The following is a 23,755-nucleotide window of genomic DNA, read 5'->3' as shown; positions in this document are numbered from 1 at the left end:
CTGGTTCTACAGCTTTGGATTGCATTATAATTGCAAAACTAGTGTTAATAAAATTTATCAAACATATATGCAATCCCTGCTGTATTTTATATTTTGAATAAGAAAAGCATATAATCATATAATATTTTTATTGCAAAGAAACTAAAAAGGCAAATGTTAAGACTAAATGCAGTTCGCTCCTGCTCTTTGAAATAAAATAAAAATTTGTTTCTACTTGAAGACAAGTACTTCATGCAAATCAGTAGTTGTCATTTCAATATAAACTGCAAGCAGCACAAAAGACCATGTTCAAAATAAACAAAACCAACATATTAGTATAACATTAATGGTATTACCAAATTAATACCATCAAAGTTATAGCTGAGGTTAGAAACATCAAAATAACTACACACACATTTGTACTCACATTTAAAAAATCTTGATATGGTGAACAGAGGTTATAAAGCAATATCAGTTTCATAGATGATTAAAAGAAATATGAAAGTGTTTAAAATGGTTGCAAGCCACAATGCTCGAGAGAAAAAAATGTTATTTAGAAAAATCAGTAATGATATTTGAGTTTACTAGATAATAATTAAGAAAAAATACTTGCAACCTTTTCAATGATCACTGATGAAAAGTTAGTTTTTCCCTATAGAAATAAAAACTATTATAAACATTCAGAAAAAGGTACTGTGTGTGAAAACATTATCAATCAGCAAACTTACTCTAAGAATAATAACAATGCTGCCACCAATGAATGCATATTATTTCGAAACAATGCAATAGTTAAAAAATATTTTGCAGTAATATTTACTTTTGTAGACAGCATTTTATATATATATACACATACACACACACAGTGCATAGGTAACTGAACGTATGGCATTTTACTAGCAAACTACTGATCCTAGAGACATACTTCCAATTAGAAAAAGTATCCAAATAATGTGTAATGCTCAGATATGCCATTTATGTTGCAAGGAGCCGATTAATTGTTGAAATAAAAATAAATTAACTTTTTATACAATCCCTGTGTGCCAAAAAACCCAATTAGAAAGTTGTTGCCCTATCTCTCCTGATGCCAAATAAAAAATTCCATGTATCCAAGTGTGCAATATTCACAGATATATTCAAATTCAAAAAAACAAAAAAGTTAGGAAAAAAAAACATTAAATGCTGGGAAAACAGTTTACCCATATTTAACACTCTTTTTCCCCCCAACTTTCCTCCATTTTTAAAATTTGAATATCTCTGTGAATATTTCACTAGGATATGTGGAATTGTTTTAGTTGGCATCGGGAGAGACTGGACCCTAACTTTCTGATTGGGTTTTTGGGCCCCACAGGGATTGTATAAAAAGTTAATTTTTTTTTATTTTAACAACTATACAATCCCTTGCAACATTGACATATCTGAGTACTACATGCTATTTGGATACTTTTTCTAATCGGAATTATGCCTCTAGGATCATCAGTTCGTCAGTAAAATGTCATACACCCTATTACCTATGCACCCTGTGTGTGTATATATATTTATTGAACGTCCAGTTTAACAAGAAACATGAAAAGCAGGCTTTAGTAACAAGTAAAACAAATTTGAATGATGATAGGCTAACACACTTGAAACTTCAAAATAATAAAATAGAAAGTTACAATTGATACAAGATCAGTCCATTAAATTAATAACAATCAGAACAGATATCAAAGTTATTAAAATGGAAAATTTGGATATTAAAAAAACGAAAAGAAGTAAATTATGTAAGGAAACACATACATATAATTCTTGTTATGTAAATAGCTTTTTAAATAAATCTATAATGCAATAAAGTTCATTCTTTTACAGTGAAAAACTCTGGTTAAGCAAAAAAAAAAATTCCTAGCTAACTTGTTACTGGTTTTCCTCTCTCTCCTCCCTCAAAAACAAAACTTCACTACTGCTTGCTTGAAATACCCGTATCATGGTAATACATAACGTTCAATCTACTAGTCAATATTCCTAAGAAACCAGTGAAACTCCGCAAAACTTTTATTTTTCAAATTTTTATTTTTTGTAATGTGATAATGGATAGTTTATTTTTAAGTTATGCTTAAAAAAGTTTTTTTTTAATTGAAAAATTTCTCAAAAAAATGGAAAATTCATTAGAAACAAAAAAATATTTCAAACTACTTCCAGATGAAATTTAAAACTAAAAATTAAAAATATCAGAAACTAACACTACAGTTGGTGAAATTAGAAAATTAACTAATTTCACTTTTGATGTGAAAAAAAGTCCTCTATTTAATAAAAATATCACACCTGTTACGACAGAAACGTTGCAGTGAGTCCCACACTTAAACAAAATATATCTGAAAAGTTTCTATATTTTTAGGCACAATAAATACAATTTTCATTTTTTAAACAATGCAAATTCTCTTTGGAGAAAAAAATGCAATGTCCAGAAGAATCTCTGAAAACAGACATGAGAACAAAGTTGTAAAAATACAATGGGTTTTGTTTTCGATTAGTCTGTTTTCAGAGATTCTGGTGCGCTGTACTCTTTTCCCTTTTTACAGTAGCTATGCAATCCTGACCACTTTGAGTAGCTTACATAAGAGTTCATTGCATGTGCACTTCAGCGTCATGTACACCCAATAAAAATTGATACCAGATGAAGATGACAAACTTCAGTCAGATGCTGTAAGCTTTATCTCGACTTGGTTTCTCAACAATATCCTTTTTTTCTGACAACAAATTATCAGTAGAACAGTCACTAAATGATTGTTTGGCATATATCTGAAGGATGCTTTCATGCTGAGAAGTTTCAGCTGTAACTTCAGAATGTAATGAAAAGCCACTAGGACCAGAAGAGGATGATATATCATTCCACCCTGTATTATATGTGATGTGGTCTGAACTTTTCCTACGATCATCAATTCTAACCAGCTTTAGGTTTGAAGATGGAGAACCTGAACTTAAATAACTGCTTCCCTCTATATCATTAGTTTGGTTTATATGAACAGAAACACCTTCAGGAAATGCAGAGTCATTCTCATCAGATTGAGAGGATTCGTAACAAACATTGCGAATTTGGTTACCAAACTCAGCATCCAGGCGAGTTTCCTGAAATTCTGCATTTCTGTAAAGTGGAGGTGGATATCTTGATTTATATATTACAGCATCTTCATATGATGGTGGAAGATCTTGTGTAATTATGCACGACACTGATGATGTATCAGCTGCTTCTTCAGATGAGGATATCACTAAAAACAAAATCATTATTGAAAATATTTCTTGGAATAAATACACATGCGTATGTTCATTACTAGGTACATAAAAATAGGGTGTAACATAAATTTGTAAATAGTTTAAAAATTTAAAAAAAAAAGGATATTTTTTTTGGTACAGGAAAAAATTTTAATTCAAACTTTTTTGGATAGAGGGAACTGCAAGAGTTGAAACACTGGGCAAGGGTGATTGGAGACCTGAACCTTCCTTCAATCCCTTGTGTCCATTCACGAAGCTTCAGCCAGCGATTTGTGGCTGATGCAAAACGACTACACCAAAAGTGCTTTATCCATCAATGTCAACATCCCAATAAAAACCTTATGTGAGTGCCAGTAATAGAAAAATTCAGAAGTGAGCAGTTAATCGTACACTCTACATTTTAGAGGACTGATTTACTTTTAAAAAAATCGCAATTTTGATTTTTCAATATTTTTTTCAGCATACACTCTACTTTTTACACTACGAAAATCATGTCTTATGTTTTCAATATTTTCAGGAAAAAGTTATTTCAAGTTGTTTGAAAGAATGCTGCCTCATATCTGAGATTTGAGTGCAGAAAATATTTTGGGAACGAGAAAAATGGAAATACATTCTCATCTGTGCATTGGATTGCCAACAGATTTATGTGTTCAATTTCAATTCAATTCAATTTTATTCATCACATCATAAAACTTACATTGGCAAAACGAAGAAAATTCATCCAAGGGATCGTTGTCGATCCATACTGGTGGACACGATTACTATTAAGTTAATTTTCAAACACGAATAGTAAATATTAAAAATAAACTAATCATAATTTAAAAAAAAACAATGAAAAAAAGCAAGACAGAAATCATCTAATGAATATGACATACATACACACACATATAAGCAGACACAAAATATTACATTGATTTAAATTAAGATTAGTGATTTGTTTTATTAATATAAATGAAATAAATTATAAATGAAGCAAATAATTAGTATTAGTATTAAAATAATGACAACAACGGAAGGTGCGATTCAGAAATTTTTGAGTGATGGGGTAGTGTTTTCCTTTTTTGCGAGAGCTCAATAGAGGAAACATATATTGCATATTAAAAATAGCTTTCAATATCATTTACAGAGAGCAAATATTGTTTGAGACTTTTTTTTAATACAAATATTGAAGTGCAGTCAAGAATGTCTGATGGCAAATTGTTGTAAAATTTCGGAACAAGAAACGTAAAGTGATTTCTTTTTACTGTTTTATGAATAAGTGGTATAGATAATGTATTGCTAAATCTACTCAATGTTCTTAAAGTGTTGAAAGGTAAATCGAGTTGATTTTTATGTAGAAGAATTATCGATCTGTGAAAATATAGATAACGAAGGGGTAGTATATTTAGGTTTAGAAAAAGTTCATGTGAAGGAGTGGAATAATCGTTAGTAAGTGCTCTAATTATTTTTTTTGCATTTGAATAATGGGGCGTAAAGTGCTTATGTAATCGCTTCCCCATACTGTCAGGCCATATAATATATGTGAATGAATAACGGCATAATAAAATGACAGTAGAAAAGGTCGATTTACATATTGCTTAAGGTAATAGAATTTGTATAGGGTGTATCAAAGTTTTGATTGCATGTGTTTTCCATTTTAGGTTGTTATCTATATGTACACCAAGATACTTGTTCTAAAGATGAGCATGTGCACCAAAAGTATGATTTAAATAGCCGCCTGACAGTCGAGTGGTTAGGGAACTAGCTTCTCACTGTGCAGGTCTCGGTTCGAATCCTGGTTCGGGCATGGATGTTTACTAACACTAACAAATTCCCTGGATGGATCATGCTGATCCCTTGGGAATACGTGAGGATCACGTTATTAAAAAAAAATAAATAGGCCATGTGCATTAACTCTAATTCCATACAGTTGAAGTTTATTAAGTAAAATGTTATGGTCAATGCTGTCGAAACGTTTTCATATATCCAGGAAGATAGCTATTGTTTTCTTTGATTTGTCTATATTATCAACAATATAGTTACTAAATTCAAGAAGTGCAGTTTCTGTATTTCTATTTGGAAGAAACCCATGTTGGTTGTTTGAAAAGAAATTATGCACATTTAAATATGAAAAAAGTCTGTCTCTCATAATTGTTTCATAATTTTTGATGCTGTACAAAGAACTGAAACGGGTCTATAATTATTCAAGTCATTTTTGTCACCTGCTTTGTAGATTGGGGTTATGACGGCATGTTTTAATGAATCCGGAAAAAATTCCATTTTCCAAACTATCATTGATAAGCCTGCAAAATATATGTAGAACATTATCTGGAATATGTTTCCAAACTTTTGCATTAATTGAATCAGAAGATGTAACTGAAGTTTTTAAATTATGATTTTTTTACTTCAGCAATATCTGAGGGAAAGAGAAAAATGGAGTTATTGATGTTTTGAATATATTGTTCATGAGCATCACCCGAAACTCCTCTATTTGATGAGACATTAATAAAATGTAAATTGAATTGATTAACCAGGTTTTGAGGTTCAAGATTATCAGGGAGAATATTTGTTTTTTCTTTTGCACCCAGTATGTTATTAACAATTTCCAGCATTCAGCATTACTCTTACACTTAGTAAATTCTGTAGGTAACGAAATATTTAATTTTACATTGATAAGCTGAACTTAACAAGTTTTACAGAAAGACTGAAAAAATATTTAATATCAAGTTATATTCGAAATGCTAAAATATGCATACTCATATTAAACATCCCGAAGTACAAAATTTGCATAGTTACCCACATTTTGTAGTTGCACAAAATATATATAGTGTTGTATAGCTGTGTAATATTCAAATACAGTAAAACCTCTTTTACAGACATCAACGGGACAAAAAAATTTGTCCCTAAAAATGGGGGGGGGGGTAATCATTAATCAGGGATTTGAAATGCATACTTTTGTTATACAATGGGAAATTATTATTTAGCCGAAAAAGAGGGGTGACCATTCTGAGGGGTTTTATTGTGCATCAGAAGTTGGTTAATTCAAATTCTAGATAATATAAACTTTTATGAACTCCTCTTGAGTATCTAATTTAATGTTGAAATTTCTTGTTTAATTCAAACTTTTTTGAATCTTTTGGATAATTGAAAGTTGAAGGGAAAAAATTATGATTTTTGTTTGAGTTAATTTAGTTTGGAAAAACTCTACAAGAAACCAGATTTTGCTTCTCTTGATCCAGTCGTTAAACAACAAATTTTAAAGAATGATAAAACATTGAGAATTTTGTTTTTCCTCTACTCTTTTTTTTGTGATAATTTAATGCCCATTTTAACATTGTTCAGCTGAAGTGCATCAAGACTGTACCACTCAATACTGATTATGCTTTTCAACTTACAGATCAAGGTTTAACATTCAAAATCTGAATCTTGTCATTAAAAGTATAGAAAGTTCCAAATGTACGCAGTTGAAAGTATATTTCCATCATAGAATTAGAATGATAAGCAAAATTTGGGAAAAAGTTTCATATGGGATGATCATGAACCGTTTCCATAAATCCTAAAATGATGTTGAAATCAGAACAGAATTAATGTAGCTTCCGAGATCAATTATTGAAGTTTGGAAACTGTTTTGTAACTCATCAAATTTTAATGATTGATAATTTTTATCCTATGTGAATGATTATTTAATTGCAATTTGTAGTAATTTTACAGATAAGGAATAGATTAAATTGGATAATCTAAACTTTTTTCCAGTGACTAAACTTTGAATTAACCAAGTTCGACTGAATATAATAAAATTGCACAATATAACTACAGTATACTGTTTTAACATGACACTAGCCATAAAGAGACAAAAAGCAAAAGAATCGAAAATTTGGAAAACAGATGAGAAATTATGTTCTATGTGTGGTTAAATAGAGCTGCTTTTTGAAAAGAACATCAAGAAATTTTAAACAGAGTATGAACTTTAAATCAATAAAAATACAGGCAAAAATTTAATTATTAAAGAAAAAAAATTGATCAATGTTCAAAGTCTGTTTAACATATTTTGAATTACAAAATGACCAGGAAAAGAAATGAATTTAAAAACAGTGACATAGAATTTACTTTCCTAAAATATATATACAAAAATTCCACAAAAATTGAAGATTCGAAATCTACGAAATGAAATTTAAATGCTTTTATTATTTAGTCACGCAAACTCAAAGTTACATGATTTTTTGTGAAAAATTTACATTTCTCGAATTCAAGTATAATCACAGGGTGATTGTTGAACTGGCAACGATTATTAAATTATAATCAAGTAAAAATTGTTTAGCCATGATCATAAAAATAATTTTTAATTTCCATTTAATGCATTGCATAGAAATAACTTTTTTATTGTCATTTTTACCCAAAGTGAGAGAGAGAGATGGGTGTTTTTCCTAAATTTTTGTCCCTATTAACTAATACATATTCACATTTTTATATGAAAAATTGTATCCTAACTTATGCAAATTTGTCTTGCATTAGGTGGGACAGATGGTAGTCTGGGGTATTATTGCATACATTTTTTGGAAATTCAATGTGCCTAAAATTAACTTTGAATTATCCAAAAACAATATACATTCCAAAATTCATGAAGCTATGGAGTATCCAAGAAAGAAACAAAAAAAAAAAAAAAAAGAATTCAAATTCAGCAAAAGAAATTAGCAAAGAAAAGAATTCAAAGTCTGTGAAATTGAATTAGAGTTGTCAAAAAATACATAAAAAAATATATTTACAGTCCACAAATTTGACTGAAATTATCAGGAGAAACAAGAAAAAAAAACCAATGAATTCAGAGTTCACAAATAAAATTAAAATTTTTAAAAAATTCAAATCCAAAAATCATTAACAGTAGAACTGCGGACTGGGTGAAATCGACCCAAACTTTCAAGAAGTGGTGTTCCATAGTGAAAAAAAAAGAATTATTTTCAGTTCATTGGTTCACCACACTTATTTAACCTTGTTTAATTGTGTATTCAATAACAGAAAACTATATTTGTTTATGAATATTTAAAATGAGCTTCTCTCAACAGTAGCTAAAAATTATGTATAATTCGGTAAAAAAATAAGATTTTATATATGTACACTATTACACACAAAAACCTTTTTTTTATTAAAACCATATGACGTGATGTAAAATAAGCATGGCATGTTAAATGTCAAATAAAATTTGAGGAAGTGTATAATACAATTCTATAAAATATTGATTTCTTACAATTATTTGTTTCCTTATTTTGTTGTTACCTGACAGCAAACTTGTTTTTTTTTTTTTGTCAGCTGATGAACAGTTGTATGATTGCAAGGACGACAGGTATGATGTGAACACAGCTCTTCAATACATTTTTTTTGGAGGAAATGCATTCAAAAACTAGTTTTGTCGGTCATTGTTCTGTACAAAATCCAGGATGTTGCTGAAAACGTAGACAGGCCACCTCCATGATGCTGCCTTCACTGAATATATTCTGGCTATTTGATCGGCTACATCTATGCCAAATTTTGTTGTATAAAATAGCTGCTGGAAGCTTTTTGTAACTACTACTGTCAATATCAACTGTGAAATGAAGTGTGCAGAGTAATAAAATGTTTTATCCTTTTTCCTTAATAAAATGTCATTGTGGCATCATTGTTCTCCAGCACTGATGTTTCATGCATGCATCTGTAGTTTCTTTATTGCACCAGGTATTCTCTTTAATTTCATCTCACAGTCCCAACTAAGCTTGTATTTTTGGTTTTTATCATTTGAACTAGCTTCAATGTAACGAAAAAGTTGTCATTTGAGATACACATTTCTGTCATTGTTCTCAAATGGCTTGATGAGTTGCATCACTACGTACTCTGATTCGTCAGATGCCGATCATCCTTCCTAAGGTTCCAAATCCATTTACAAAGTATTTGATGTCAATCTCAACTGCAGGCCAGAATTTTATTCTTTTATCGGGACACCGCATGCCTACAAAAATTTCATGTATGTTTTTTCTCTAGTTGAGTTTTTACTTTCTCAAAATATTTCTCGAGTCCAGTCTTGAGTACCAGGTATTCAAGTTTACAAAGAAAATAGTATTTAGCTCTATTTGTCGTTCCTTAATTGAAAAAATTTGTAATCTCCTCGGGCAATAAATTAGTCTGGACCTTGAGGCCATGAACATAGTGGGGCAACCAAGTACGGTAGTGTATAATAGAGATTAGCATCGCAAACAGTTGTATTGCTTTATTCTACACCACACATACTTGAGAAGCAAGACAAAGAACAGGATGCACAACATGAACAAACATGTTTGTTTTTACCTTGATCTGCTGATTTTTGCTATCTGCTAATTGGTCTGTTTTCTTCTTTTTAACCGATCGGCAGTACAAGGTGTTGACACAAAACTACTTCAAAAATACTTGGTCTCCAGGATGAAAAAGGCACCAAAAAGGTTCTGCCTATTTTCCTATTTTAGGAGAGGTAGAGCAACAACTTTCTAATTGGGTTTTTCGGCACAGGGTGTCCGTATAAAGTTAATTTTTTTTATTTTTATAACTACATCCCCTTGAAGCATGAATGATGTATCTAAAATTCTAGAATTTGTGCATTATATTCCACAGGAATGACTAATATCTATCAGTTTTTTTGCTATCCCATTTTGAAAACTGTCTATTGATTGCGAGATATCACTTGTATATGCTTAAAATGCATGAAGATTGCTGTAGACAATCTAAACTTTTATGCAGCACATAATTAAATTGTTTAAGTACACTATTTTTCATGACCTTCAATGATGGCTTATGGAGTTTGACTCATTTCCAGATGTTTCAAGTGGAGCATGTTCATAAATTTGAGAGTGACTTCATATCTAAATTGAAATCTGTTCCCCTTAGACTTACAAATACAAAGGCCACAACAGATAAAATGCCCAATGAGGTAGCTGAAAAAAGACCATGAAGCTGAAAAAGACCAAAAATACAAAATTTTTTCCATCCAGACAGAAGTTATTAATGACTACTTTTTGAAGCCTCAAATTAAGCAAAATAAAATAAACCAAATGGTCCACACACACCCCCAAATAACCTGAAAAACTATACAATTTCTGGTTTGGCAGAATCGTTAATTGCACACAATTACATTTGCATTATTCAGCAATATATTGATGATTCCCTCTTTAATTAAAAAAAGTTACACAAATTTTGTTGATGGGATTTGGTGAAAAAGTAGGTAAAAAACTTAGAAAGTAAGACATTTTATCAAAAAATAAGAGAAGAGCCCTAAGAATGTATATACTTAGTATATTTACCTGCATTTCGCCTTTGTCTTACATGGCTTCTGCTGTCAACAAAATTCATATATTTTTGGTAAAAAACGTACACAATGCCAAAGCTACAGATGAAGAAACTAATCACAGCAATGGCTCCAAAAGACGTTATGATCATGAAGGTTTTGTCACTGCTAACATTTTTGTACTCATGTGACACAGATGTAAGCTCACTTTTGAAGATTTGACCACCTTCTGTGATATTCTTCATCACTGGAAAAAACATTACATTATTTTATATTATTTCATCACACACAACTCAAAAAGGTTTAAAGAACATTTCACATGTTTGGAAGACAATTTTTTTTCTTTCATTTATTTAGGTATTTCGGCCCTTCAATGGGAAGCCATCTTCAGAACATCATGGTTTGAAAGAGCAAACAAATAAAACCATTGCAGGGAGAAATGACATTAACTGTTGGTTGTCTGAATAAGAGTTGTGTATTTCTATGTATTAGCTGAACTTGTGTGATTTTTCAATGCAAATACAATTCTAAAGGATGATATAATACAGCAATTTAGGACAGGAATATACTGTAGAATTTCAGGATAAAGGTTCATAACTTCAATCACCCTGGTGCATATGAACAGTGGTAAGGGCAGTTTATGCTCTGCACACTATTATTGGACAGAGAAAAAAAAACAAATTACGTCTAAACCCTTGAAAAAAAGAATTACTTTTCAGTTGATTTTTTATGCCAAAAAAAATCATAACCGCCTTCCAAAGCACCATAAAAAAATTCCCATATCTACTTTTTACATAATAGTTAATCGCCAGCACACAAATAAGACCGCACTTAGAAAGCACTACCACCATTTTCATTTCTTTACCTGTGAAAAAGGCAAAAAATAACTGTTTTTAAGGGAGGAAAAGGCCCATTGTGCACTTTTTGAACGTTGTAAGCGGGAATAGCAAAAAATTCAAATGTTGTATCTGGGAAAAGTTATCAATATAGGAAAAAAGTTAAATTTGCAAAAATTAGTCATACTAGGTGGAAAAACGTTCTAAGCAGAAATGACTGTATATCACCTGGTGCTATGCTTGCAAAATTCATTTTTTAGAAGTTTTATGACTTCCATATCTCCCACTTGAATTTTGTTGAGGTCTTTGTCACCCCATGACACACCAGTACTTTTAATGTCACTTTAACATTAAAGACTGATGTGAAATATGATTGAAAGCATTACACATGTCTTCATTGTGCTCTCTACCTTAGACTCTCCTACCAAGAGATGACCAACTGTCCCCTTACATCTAATGTATCTAAATGATTTTGGGTCAGAGCTAGTGTTTTCTGCAAGCCTCTAGATTCAAGTTCCTTTTTACTATCCCTTATTACTTTCTTCATTTGATCATTTTTGTTGTGCCACTGTCATTTTCTGCACACTAGGGCTAATTAGACCGGGACCTACAATTTAGAGGTAATTCCGAAAGGCATGCTTCTTTTTATACTCATTGAGAGGTTGGTGCGCTAAGCCATCGATGTGGGACTCCCTGTGGTAGCAATTTTTTCAATGGTCACATTGCTATTTCTGTTGTACCCATGTGTCAGGAAAGTTTTTTGACAAGGACAAACTGGATATTAAACTTACAACATTTCTAAACATCATTTGGTACTTTTAGGCGACTATCTTATCGACCTGGGCTACCACGGCGATAACTTTCTTCAATGCCCTTCTTTTATCAGTAAATAATAACAGTCACCTTGTCCACTTTTATACTCTCTGAATTCCCTTTCCGTTTCAAGATAAAGATTACATAAAATATCCATGAACCAGTGGGGGGGGGGGGTACCATGAACGGGGAGTACCATGAACAAACTCACTTTTTAAGATTGAAAACCTGTAACCTGCTTTTCAATACGATAGGAGATGAATAATTTTTCACACACCTCTGTCAATACGATCCTTTTCTCAAAAATAAATCAGATAGGAGGAGGCATCTTTATTTACTTGAATTTACATTTGGTTGAACTTGAAAACCAAAAGTACAGGGTCATAACTAAACTGGGGCAACTGAGGCCCTGAGCCAAATAGGGGCCCGTCACAATAAATACACTTATTTTACCATCTTTTCAAGGGACCCCAAGAAAAAACCTGCCCCCCCCCCCAAGAAGTCACGCAACAGCCCTTCAAAAGCATCATAAGCTTATTGTAGGAGTTTGTTATAATCCACTGAATAGGGATCTAAACTACATCTACAAACTTCATGACAAAATTTCCTACGTGTCAGCATGAGAGGGTAGCAATTTTGAGGGATTTCAATTGTCCGGGCATCTGGACCATATCATTATACATCGGAATGTCCGAGCAATATCAGATGTTGTAACTACAGGAGATAACCGTGAACGTTATCCTGTATGGTGCAAAATATTTATGCTATGACAGTGAAACCCAAGACGAGCACTGTACAAGACGGAAACCTGCCTTAAACAGAACAAATATATAGTCTCCTGAATAATTAATGCTTTTTCAATCATAGGAAACACCCTTAAGACAAAAACTGTCTAATGTGGAAACATAAGACATATTTATTCAATTTGTAGATACAAAACCTGCTAAAACTGAAAGTTTTGGCCAAGTGCAAGTTTTTGTTCTTTGGATGGCAGGAAAGTTAAGTGGTTCTGATCCTTTTTTGTTAGGAGAACTCTTTCACTTCTTGGAAAAAAAATGAATGCTTATTATCTATCTGAACTGGTTCTGGAGGTCAGGCTTCAGAGCAAGCAAATTTACTATTCAAAATTTAGTAAAAGCTTGTTTAGCATTTCATTTATGATGGAAATGATGCAATTTTTGTTAGAAAACACTCCTATTTCTTGGAATAAGTTTGATCATTTCAGGAGAGTAATACGCAAGGGGGACTGAATTATTGTTCAAAATTTAACGATAGTGTTTTGGCTACTGTGGAGATTTTCATTCAGTGTAGAGATGGCCACCAGCCACAAGAAACAAGAATTAAATTTGAACAAAAAATGAAGCTCATAGAAACTAAAAAAAGCAAAACTTAAATGTTACAGATGTGTAGAATCTTTCTTTCACAAACGTTATTGGTTGATCTCATTCTCAATTTTTATTTTAAATACAGTGAAAACTCACTACAATGATAACAGTATTTTTAGAAGATTTTTTTAAACTGCTATAATCATACTGTTTTATATTTTGCTCAAAATAGTTTTGAATTTAATTTCAAGTTCATCACTTGTTTCCTCCTTCTGAAGGCATATGATATCAATATTTTACACTAAAAAAAAAAAAATCACAGAAAGCTAATGAAAGTGCAATGTGGTAAACTTCTGTACAGGAGCAATCCATCTTAGTGAATTTTTATAATAAATTAATCAATTTTTCAATTTCTTGCAGTGAATACATAAAAGCACATTTTCTGATGGTATTAACAATGTCGATGTAGAAAATGTGACAGCAATAGCATAAATTTGATCACTCATAAGGATAATTTTGCTTCTCGATACGATAATCCCTATACACCAATTTTTTTTGGTCCACAGCATATCGTTATATTGGGGTTTCACTGTATTAAAAATTTTATTTTTAACAAAAGTAAGTGTTTATATTCTTTGCTATTCAGGAGAATGCTTTAAATTGAAGTTTAACTATTAGTGCATTAAATACAAAATTTCAAATGTATAGTTATATGAAACAGCAAACATGAAAAAATTCAAAATAATAATATGCATGTCTCTGTTTAACACTCATTGGTTTATAGAAGTTAGGGCGACGTTCTCAAAACTCAAGTTTTGTAAGCGATAGAAATAAATCTCACTGCATATTTTTATATTATATTTTATGTGCACCTCTATAAAATGGAAAACCTGTCTGGAACAGAAAATAATTTCATTCTCTTGACCTTCCTTCCGTTTTATACAGGTTTTGCTGTAATTGATTAACCCCTCAGTGCATACTCAGTAAGTCAAAGCGGGCAACTGCATATCTTAATTTTTTTCAATCCTTAATATTATTTCACTATCTCTGCATGTTTGCTATCATTCAAAAGATGAATACAATACAATACAACGCCACAACAGGCAAAATGCCCAACAAGGTGGCTGATAAAAAGATGCCCATAAAAATATGGATGTCATTTCAAAAATACAGCAACCCAATTAAAAATGCAATTAACACAAAATATAAACAATATATACTCATGAATAATGTGGCTTTGTACACACAATCATATAACTATTATATTATTCTCATTTACCATATTTTACAATGAGTGATGAATGTTTGCTGCTTGAATCATGGAGATCCGAGATATGAGCATGATCCAAGATAAAGAGCATGCTCATATCTAGATAAAGCTCGTTGAGCTTTTTATAATTATTGTAAAAAGTATGTTTCAGCCCTATTGAGATAAAATGCCCTGTATAATTTAGTTAATACTTTGCTACAGCCACAGGGCCGAGTTATAAATCCAACTTCTGGCAGCAGCACAAGAGAAAAAAAAACCAATTTTACTACAAAGAAAAAATATATATCTTTAGGTAATACTATATAATAAAAACAAAAAATTTCAAATTCAATTAATAGTTTAAAAGTTAATTTTTTTACTAAACATCTGCAAAAACTGCATTTAAATCTCTTCTGACCTACAAAATGGGATTAATTAGTTTTCCTTCAGGATTGAAGGGGTTAAGTCTTTCATTTTTCAGTCAAGTATTTGACACCATGTTGATCATCTTTGCTTTGGAGCAAAACAACATAAAACAGTAAATTATTTTTTAAGCAATTGAAATTTTTGTACTTTTCAATTGTTATTTTGATGTAAAATTGCATTAATCTATATTGTGAGATCAAGGTTCACGACCAAGATGATTCTGTAGTTTACACGTATTCATATGCAAGATGTACCTTTTGAGAAGGAGGCACACTGGTTTATCAGAGGTTTGAGGGGGGAAGGATGCACAAAATCTCTTGCAAAGAAATTTTGTTACTGACCATCAACATTTTTCTTTAATTAACAGAAAAAGATTAAAACATCATGAAGAATTTTTTTTCAATTTAACCCCCCCCCCCCTACCATCACGTATGCCTCTTCATCAAATTTGTATTGGGGAAATATATTTATTTTTGCTAAGCTTCAAATCAACTCATATCATGATATCAGAATTCCAAGACGAAACTATAACAATTTATATCATACAAATCTGCTATTATTTTTCAGTAGCACAAAGATTTAAATCTATATCAAAAATTTCACTTTCAGATATTGATGAATATCATACAAAAGTATAGATAGATGTATAAAAGGCATAGCTTTAAATACATAGATCTTGGGGTGGGGTCATAGATCCATATAGTGCATCTGACATAGGCCTATATAGAAACGACAAAGATTAATATAGATCTGTTTTAAAAACACAGAACCAGATGTTTTTCCTAGGGTCCATAGGGAATGTGCTGATAAATTGCTGAAGCCAGTTGCACAGATTTACAGGAAAAGTGTTGCTGAGGGTATCGTGCCAGGGGATTGGAAAATTTTTAATGTTGTTCCAATATTTAAAAAGGGTAGTAAAGACTGTCAAATTATCATTCAGTGTGTTTGATGAGCTTTCTCTCAAAAACTTTGAAAATAATCATCAAAAGGCAATTGATGAAGTGAATAGAAGAAAATGTGATGTTGGAAAACCAGCATAAGTTCAGGAAGGGTATAAACATTGTTTTTGCCTCTGCATGCCCTAAAAATACAGAAGAAAATTGAATGCTATTAAGTATCATCAAAGTCACGAAACCTAGAATGGGTCTATGTACCCAACTGCTTTGTTATGCGAACTGTTTCACCTATTCACAAAATGTGCACCATAATTTTAAACGATGAATGTTACTGTCCAAGACGATGAAGTGGTAAATACAAAATTATTTTTCAACCAGGCAGAAGTTTTTAATGACTACTCTGTTTGTAGAACCCTCAAACTAAGCAAATGAAAAATTACTAAACCACCAAATGGTCCACATACATCCCCCCCCCCAAATATAACCTTAAAAATACAATTTCTGCTTTGGCAAAATAATTAATTGCAATCTACTACATTTGTATTATTTGGCATTATGTCCATGATTCCCTTCTCATTTAAAATCAATTATACAAATTTTGTTGATAGGATTTTGATAAAAAAAAAGTACAAATAGTAGGACAAAGTGGGACATTTTACCAAAGGAAAAGTAGGAAAAATAGAATGAGTGGGAGCCACGCTGGACTGTTTTCTTACATCAGTTGTTCCCAAACTGTGAGTAGTGACCACCTGGGGGTTTGGGTAAATAGAGATCTTAATAAAAATGGGAACGCGTAAGTTAGTTAACAAAATAGACCAGAATTTTGTTTCAAATTTTTAAAAACTTTCAAATTTAAAGTTGATTTAAATACAATATACTATAGAAACTGGACCCTAAGGGCTCAAGCCAAATAAGCCTTCCCCCCCCCCGTAAAAACATAAGTGGATACAGGTTGTTTCCCTAACGAGGTGGGAACTAATGTCCACCTTTTGCTCTTCTGCCTACACTAATAACTAATAATTTTTTTAATTCGGGGAGGGGGGGGGAATCACATTCATTGCCACCCCCCCCCCATATCCCCACCCATGGCTTCAATCAAGTTTGCAAAATCACCCAAGCCCTCAGGTTATCATGAATATTCAATGCAATCCATTCCTGCATATGCCCTTCCGAGTCGTTATATACAGATGTCTGGCAACCCTAGATCCCCACCCCCTAATCAAAACTTTCCAAAGCAAGCTCCATGGGTGCACCCGCACTCGTTGAAAACGCGTCTTATGAATGCAAAACTACTGAACACACTATTGATCGATATTAAGCCGTATGCACAACAGCAGCGTTGCACTGCAATGCATAACAATAGTGGGCTCAAAACAGAGCAAAAGACCCGAACTACGGTGAATGAAGCAAGGTGTGATTGATCGAGCAATTTATTCAGTCGGTTCAACGATCAGCGCCGACTTTTGAAATTGGCAGTTTGTCGTCGAAATCGACGCACATTGCCAGACAGAAATGTGCATCAGAAGAAAACGGCATCTTAATAGAATGTGCACAAATGAGCCCATTTCTTTTCTGATTGCATTAACGCATGCAGGCAAAATGTATTGGCACAGGCAAAATAAAAAAATTTGAAGAAAGGTTTCTTATACTTATATGAGAGCCGAAACCATCTATTGGCGTTTCATAGGAGTCAGAATAACTAAAGTCAACCTTTTTCTAGATAACTAAAATTTTTTAATTAAATATAACTATCGCTCTCAGAACGATTACATATTTTTAAGTAGAGAGACGGAAGAGCATCCTTTCAGAACCGTGTGGTCTGGCCAAGTGTTTTAACTCCTAGTGTTGCTAGATTTATCTCTCTTTCTGCTTCTTCCTGGCACCACTGGATTTGTCTGCATTGGTTGTTTTTGGGATGCACTAGATATATATACACCACACTACTCTCCCCCCCCCCCAAGTACTTCATTATTAGGATTTTAGGATTCATTAACTTCAGAATTTCAATTGATATTGCTACCAAATTTCTGTTTTAACTTTAACTTGCAAGTAGCAAAGTTTTTCACTTAAAATGTTATGCCAAGCAACATTTTAGTGGCAATGAACAGTTTTTTTTTGTTGTTCAAGCTCGGGTTCCATTTTTTGACTGCCTGAATAACTTCTCTCTACCATTTTAGTTGCTCAAACTTTTTATAGATTGGCTGAGCAGGACACTCCGGAAGTGTCTCAAGAACATTTCATTCACTGGTAAGTTATAATTATTATATTTCACATTTTATAGTAATTTAAACAATGTGGGGTAAAGTGGTCATAGCATTAGACTTAACTAACACTTAGTTGCTAGGAGCTATTTTGCCTTACATAATGTTACTTGTAACATGAACTCGTAAGAATTTTTTTGCTTAATAGTTTTTTTTACTTAATATATAGTTCAATTTTTTCTTTTCTAGAGCAAACATGTGCTTGGAAAGTAGGTGTTTGAACCTATATGTGAAAAGAATATATAACAGTACTCTGACATTCTTCCATTAGTTTTGCTAGCTGTTGGAAAGAGCATTAGAGTATCATGTGAGCTGCAAGAACACAAGTTGAAGATTCCATATCACTTAAGGAAGATGGATCATTAACAAGTCCAGACAAAAGGATTTTAGAAGAAAATCATGGTTAACATACAAGGAGACTACTATCAAAGGCTTGAAATCTCTAGCTAAATGTGAACAACCCCCACCCTTTTTCAGATATGTTGAACTTTCACAATTCATGACCAAGGAAAATAAAGATACATAATCAATTTCATGAATGGCTGACTTGAACTTAAAAGGTCAAGTGGTGTCAAAATTAGCTAATATTAGTGTTGTCTGATGAACGACTTGAAACGAGCCATATACTGACTACCTTGCCCTCGTTAATCTCGGCTGTAAATGAAAGGGTAATACAGAACTCAAAGGCAAAATGAAAAGATGTTCAGGATGGCACAAAAGAAACCTTAATTAAAAAAAATAGTAGAAATTTGACTTCCACAAAATAGAAATATGAGAAAATTACATTAAACTCCCAAAGCCAAAAAAAAAAATGTCATGAAGATCCGAGGCAAATCTATAACTATTCAAACTTTATGAAAGATGTCAGAAGGCTTTGTGTGTGGGGTGCTGGTTTATTATGAAGAGAACAAAAACCAATGATGCAAATTATCAGACAAGTGATTAATAAGGATTTATTATCTGTTGAATATCTTGAAAAATCCTATAATGAATTTTTATACCTTTCCAGAAAATGAGGGAAAATAGATGAAAAATAAAGGATCAGTTGTATTTGAAGATCCTAATGAAGCCAAGATTTTAACCACAGAGTACATTAAAACTTTGAAATTTAAAAATAGAAAATCATTGATAAATGTGTTAAAATTTGAATGCCCACCGATTTTCTTAAAATTCATTATTTGGTAAGACCATTTTACCCCATGCACTACTCACTTTATCCCACCCCATGGGGTAAAGTGGTCATAAAAGTGAGGTCTAAAAAGTTGCTGAAAAAAAACTTAATCAAAAATTTTTGAAAAATGTGCTAATGTACTCTAAGAATGTAAAGTATCAGCTAAAAGATATCCTATTTTTGGAAAAATTCATATAGTTATACCTCTTCAAAGATGAAAACCCCTCTTTTTATGACCATTTTACCCCACCCGACTCTATACATAAGAGTAGCCGTACAGTTGGTCCCCCGTATTTGCGGTTTTTTTCCTTTATTGGAATTTTTCTTTAAAATACTCAGCGATCGGTGTTCATATGTTTTGTTACAAAATTTGAGTTGTGCTAGTTTAGGATGGCTCATTCTTTTAGTGCTACTGATAATGCTTTGAAAGTAAATAAAAGTGAATTTGTATTTGAAAACTTGACAAGAAAAATTTGATATATTGACTGCTTAGCAAAGTCAATACCTTCTGTGGTCCGCCATTACGTAATCAACGAATGTTCAGTGAGATATATAAAAAAAATGGAATCTGAAATTCGTTCAGCCGTAGCTGTAGCTGCACCTGCGGCAGTCAAAACTTTGCAGCGCCAATGGGATCCTTGTGTTTCACGTAAAGAAAATGCTGTTTTTTGTGGGTACAAAACTGACACAAAAAGGTATTTCGATTGATTGTAATATTATAACAGAAAATGCAAAAAATTTTACTCTTCCATAAAGAAAGGACTGGTGAAACGTCTATTTTATCAGAATCTTATGCAAGTAAAGGTTGTTTCATAGGCTTAAGAAACGATTTGGATTGCACAATGTAAAAAGCACTGGCGATCAAGCCTCTGCCGACCAGGAGGCAGCTAGAACATTTTGAAAGACTTTGTAGAAAATTATTGAAGAGAAATGTTACGCACCTCACCAGGTGTTTAACGCTGACGAAACTACACTATTTTGGAAGAAAATGCTGCAAAGAAGTTAAGCAAGAGGAAGAAAGCGAGCACCTGGTTTTAAGGCAAGTAGATATAGACTTAGTATGTTGTTTTGCACAAATGCGTATGAGTATATGATAAAGCCCACCATCATTTTCAAATCTGCGAATCCGCGAGTGCTGAAGGGAAAAATAAGCCAAAGCTCCCAGTATTTTGGACGAATAATAAAAAGGCTTGGACTATGAAAACACTTTTCCTGGATTGGTTTAAACGGTTTTTTGTTTCGGAAGTCAGGAAGTATCTTGACAGTGAATACATGCTATTCTGAAAGTTCTTCAAGCAATGGTTTCAGCCAAGATGTCTTCTATCAGTCAGAATTGCCATCTGGTGAAACGGTCCACACAGGTGAGTAGATAGATGAACCCGTTAGAGGCAACGGATCCACCAAGTCCAGATGAATGTGGTCAAACCTGCTCGAAGGCATCAGGAACTGCTGGAGAGGGCTCATAGTGTGCCTAGTGATTTTTGACCGTTGGCAGTCCATGCAGGCACGCGCCCATGAAACAACATCTTTGCATATGGACGGCCATATGCATTTCTCACAGAGGAGCTTTTCCGTGGCCCGAATCCCAGGGTGGGACAAGCCATGCAATGCCTTAAATAGAACAGTTCAATAGTTCTCTGGACCAAATAGTTGTATTTTTTGTCTGGTACAATCACACACCAGTTCCACACAAGGGGAGAGTTCTAGTTTTTGAAGTTGAAGGGAACACGTTGGATCACTCAGCAACTTTTAAAGTTCTTTGTCGTTCTGTTGTGCAGCAGCCATAGGTGTAAAATTGTATCCGGCCCATGGGCCCGAGCCCCCCCCCCCCAACATTTCTGAAGACCCGGCTCAGCCCCCCCAAAAATTCGTATGAATATGGTTTCCTCATTTTGCAATGATGAAAAAAAAATTTTAACCAAAAGTTGTCCTAATTAAAAATTAGTTAATGGAAACAATCTACTCAAAATTTTAGTTCTTTTAAAAACTCTGAATGGTCTTCGGCTTTCTTGTTCCATGAGCCATGACAATACATGTATCTCATTTCTTCCCTGCCGTTCAATCCCTCAAGGCACAGCTGAAATCACAGCACCCCTCCTCACTGAAAGAAACTTTCAGTGGAGAGGGGTCATTCTTGTTTGCCTCGCAAAAACTGAGTGTCTCTGCTTTTGTTCACTGCAACCGGGGGGGGGGGGGGGGTTGAAAATTGGAAAGCAATGATATTGAAACCAAAAAAAAAATACACTATGTAGAATAGGTGCCAGAACTTAGAGGTTGAGGCCATTTGAGCCGCGCCCCCCCCCCCAGTAACTACTGAAAAAACGATTGCAATGAATCCTCTCTCCCCTTTGTAAACGCTTGAGTCCCATATATACGGGAGAACCAATAACTTTTAGCCCCCCTCCCCAATGTTTTCTTGAAAAATATTGGGAAAAAACAGTACATTCTAAATGTCCATTCATAACAGATCTTGAGGGCCGATGCTGAAACATTTTTCGAGCCTCTTTACAACAAAATTTGCCTGGGGGTGGGAGTACAACATAATCAAATAAACAAGTGAATTATAATATTGATTTTTAAAAAAAAAAAAAAAAGAATAATTTTTCAAAGGTTCAGGAGCCTTTCGACCAGAACCAAGAACCTCGACTCCTCAAGAACTTCAGAAGATTATGTTGATTTTATAGTTGATTGTTTATTGTATATTATGATCCGCCGTTGTCGAGAGTTGATTATATGGAAAAAAAAATTCTACCACACACACCCGTCCTCCGGGTACACTTCGATATCTCTGAGTTGTGAAGCGGGGTGTGTTCGGTCTTCAAAGGTCTAAGGCATAGTCTCCCAAACTTTTTGTTCCATCACCCCCTTCATCAGAAATTTTTTCCTCTCATCGCCCCCCCCCCCAACTCAAGTAAACCCATAGGATCCTATGTTAAATCAGTAGGTTCTATCGCCCCCTTGGACCATTCCATCGCCCACTTTGTGAAACACTGGTCTAAGGCATAAGTCCAAGCCATAGGCGTAAACTTGTATCTGGCCCACGCCTCACCAATAATTTTGAAGAACCGGCTCAGCCCCCCCCCCCCAGAAAAAAAAATTTGCGTGGATACGTTTCCCATATTTGGCTCAGAAAAACACTTTACGATTCAAAAAATTGCAAAAAAAAAAATTGTCCAAAAAAAAATCTCAAAATTTTATTTCACAATACTTTTTTAAAATCGCAATCGACTTGCCCTTGGCTCTTTTTTTTTTGTAACAATTTATAGTATTTTTCTCACGGTCAACGACGACACTCGATCTCCAATTATCATTCTCCCTCGGTGCCAATCGTAGCTGCCCCAAAGGCATGCATCTCTGGATGGCATCTGGAGACGATATAGGGTAGGTGCTTTGGTCCTTTCTTGTTCCCGCTGTCGGAAAAGTCAGAAGCATCTCTTCTTTTGTTTGAATGTGACCCTTGGGGAGAGAAGCTTCCAGACAATGCAGCAGGAGGAAAAGAAAGGTTAAAAAATAGACCGATAATGATTGAAACCGAAACAAGTAGCCTACACTCCGAGAGCCATATTTTACTTATTGAGTTCGAGGGGCTGCGCACGCACGAAACATTTTTGACAAGATACTGTATGACTAATAACACCGAGACAAATAAACAATAGCTAAATGAAATGCAGTGAAACCTTGATATAACGACTGCGGACAACGAAAAAAATATCATTGTAGAGGGATTATTGTTATATCGAAAGGCCACATTATCATCACATGCCCTGAAATTTCTGTTGCTGTTGGCATATTTTCTGAATCGCGTTGTTAGTACCACCAAAAAAAAATATGCTTTTGAGAATTTATTCAACGCAAAAATAATTTAATTGATTAATAAAATTCATTTGGATGTACTGCCCCCATAAAGAGCTTAATCGCAATACGCCGTGGCATGGCCCTCGCATCCTGTCACAGGGCGCCAAGACTGGGATCTTTGGCGGGTCCCTAGCCAGACTGATTCTCATAGGCCCCTATATAATAAATTTACTGCGTGAAAAGTAAAAATACAAGAATGACAGAAGCACCTACGTGAAGAAAATATTGAAGGGAGCTATAAGTTGCTGGTCGTCCCGAATATACGGGACTTAAGCGCGTTCAGGAAAGAGTTAATTATCCCGGGCTCTGCCAGCCCTATGTGGGACCATGTCAACCCATGTGGGAGCCATGGAGGTTGTATTGCATTGTTTTTCAGAAATTATTGGGGAGGGGGGGCTCAGTTCCCTCATAAAATTTATTGGGAGGGCGTCCTCAAA

The 23,755-nt window shown here is 33.6% G+C and overlaps 1 protein-coding gene across 1 annotated transcript in view; it reads right to left on the bottom strand.

The window, feature by feature from the left end:
- Window positions 1-111: 111 nt before the first annotated feature.
- The window catches only part of LOC149074642 (uncharacterized), a 233,868-nt gene continuing 210,224 nt past the window's right edge, over window positions 112-23,755 (bottom strand). Inside the window, exons 13-14 of the mRNA XM_089247053.1 lie at window positions 10,503-10,733; window positions 112-3,221 (exon numbers count right to left, since the gene is read on the bottom strand). Of these exons, the coding sequence (XP_089103179.1) occupies window positions 2,650-3,221; window positions 10,503-10,733 (803 nt within the window). The 3' untranslated portion in view covers window positions 112-2,649. The remainder of the gene's footprint in view (window positions 3,222-10,502; window positions 10,734-23,755) is intronic.

The sequence above is a fragment of the Pholcus phalangioides genome, unplaced genomic scaffold (assembly GCF_987345545.1).
Source record: "Pholcus phalangioides strain wild (caught in Gottingen) unplaced genomic scaffold, Ppha-v1.0 ptg000017l_1, whole genome shotgun sequence".
Taxonomy (NCBI): Eukaryota; Metazoa; Arthropoda; class Arachnida; order Araneae; family Pholcidae; genus Pholcus; species Pholcus phalangioides.
The sequence above is the reverse complement of the archived record's forward strand: the minus strand, read 5'-3'. Positions and strand labels throughout refer to the sequence as shown.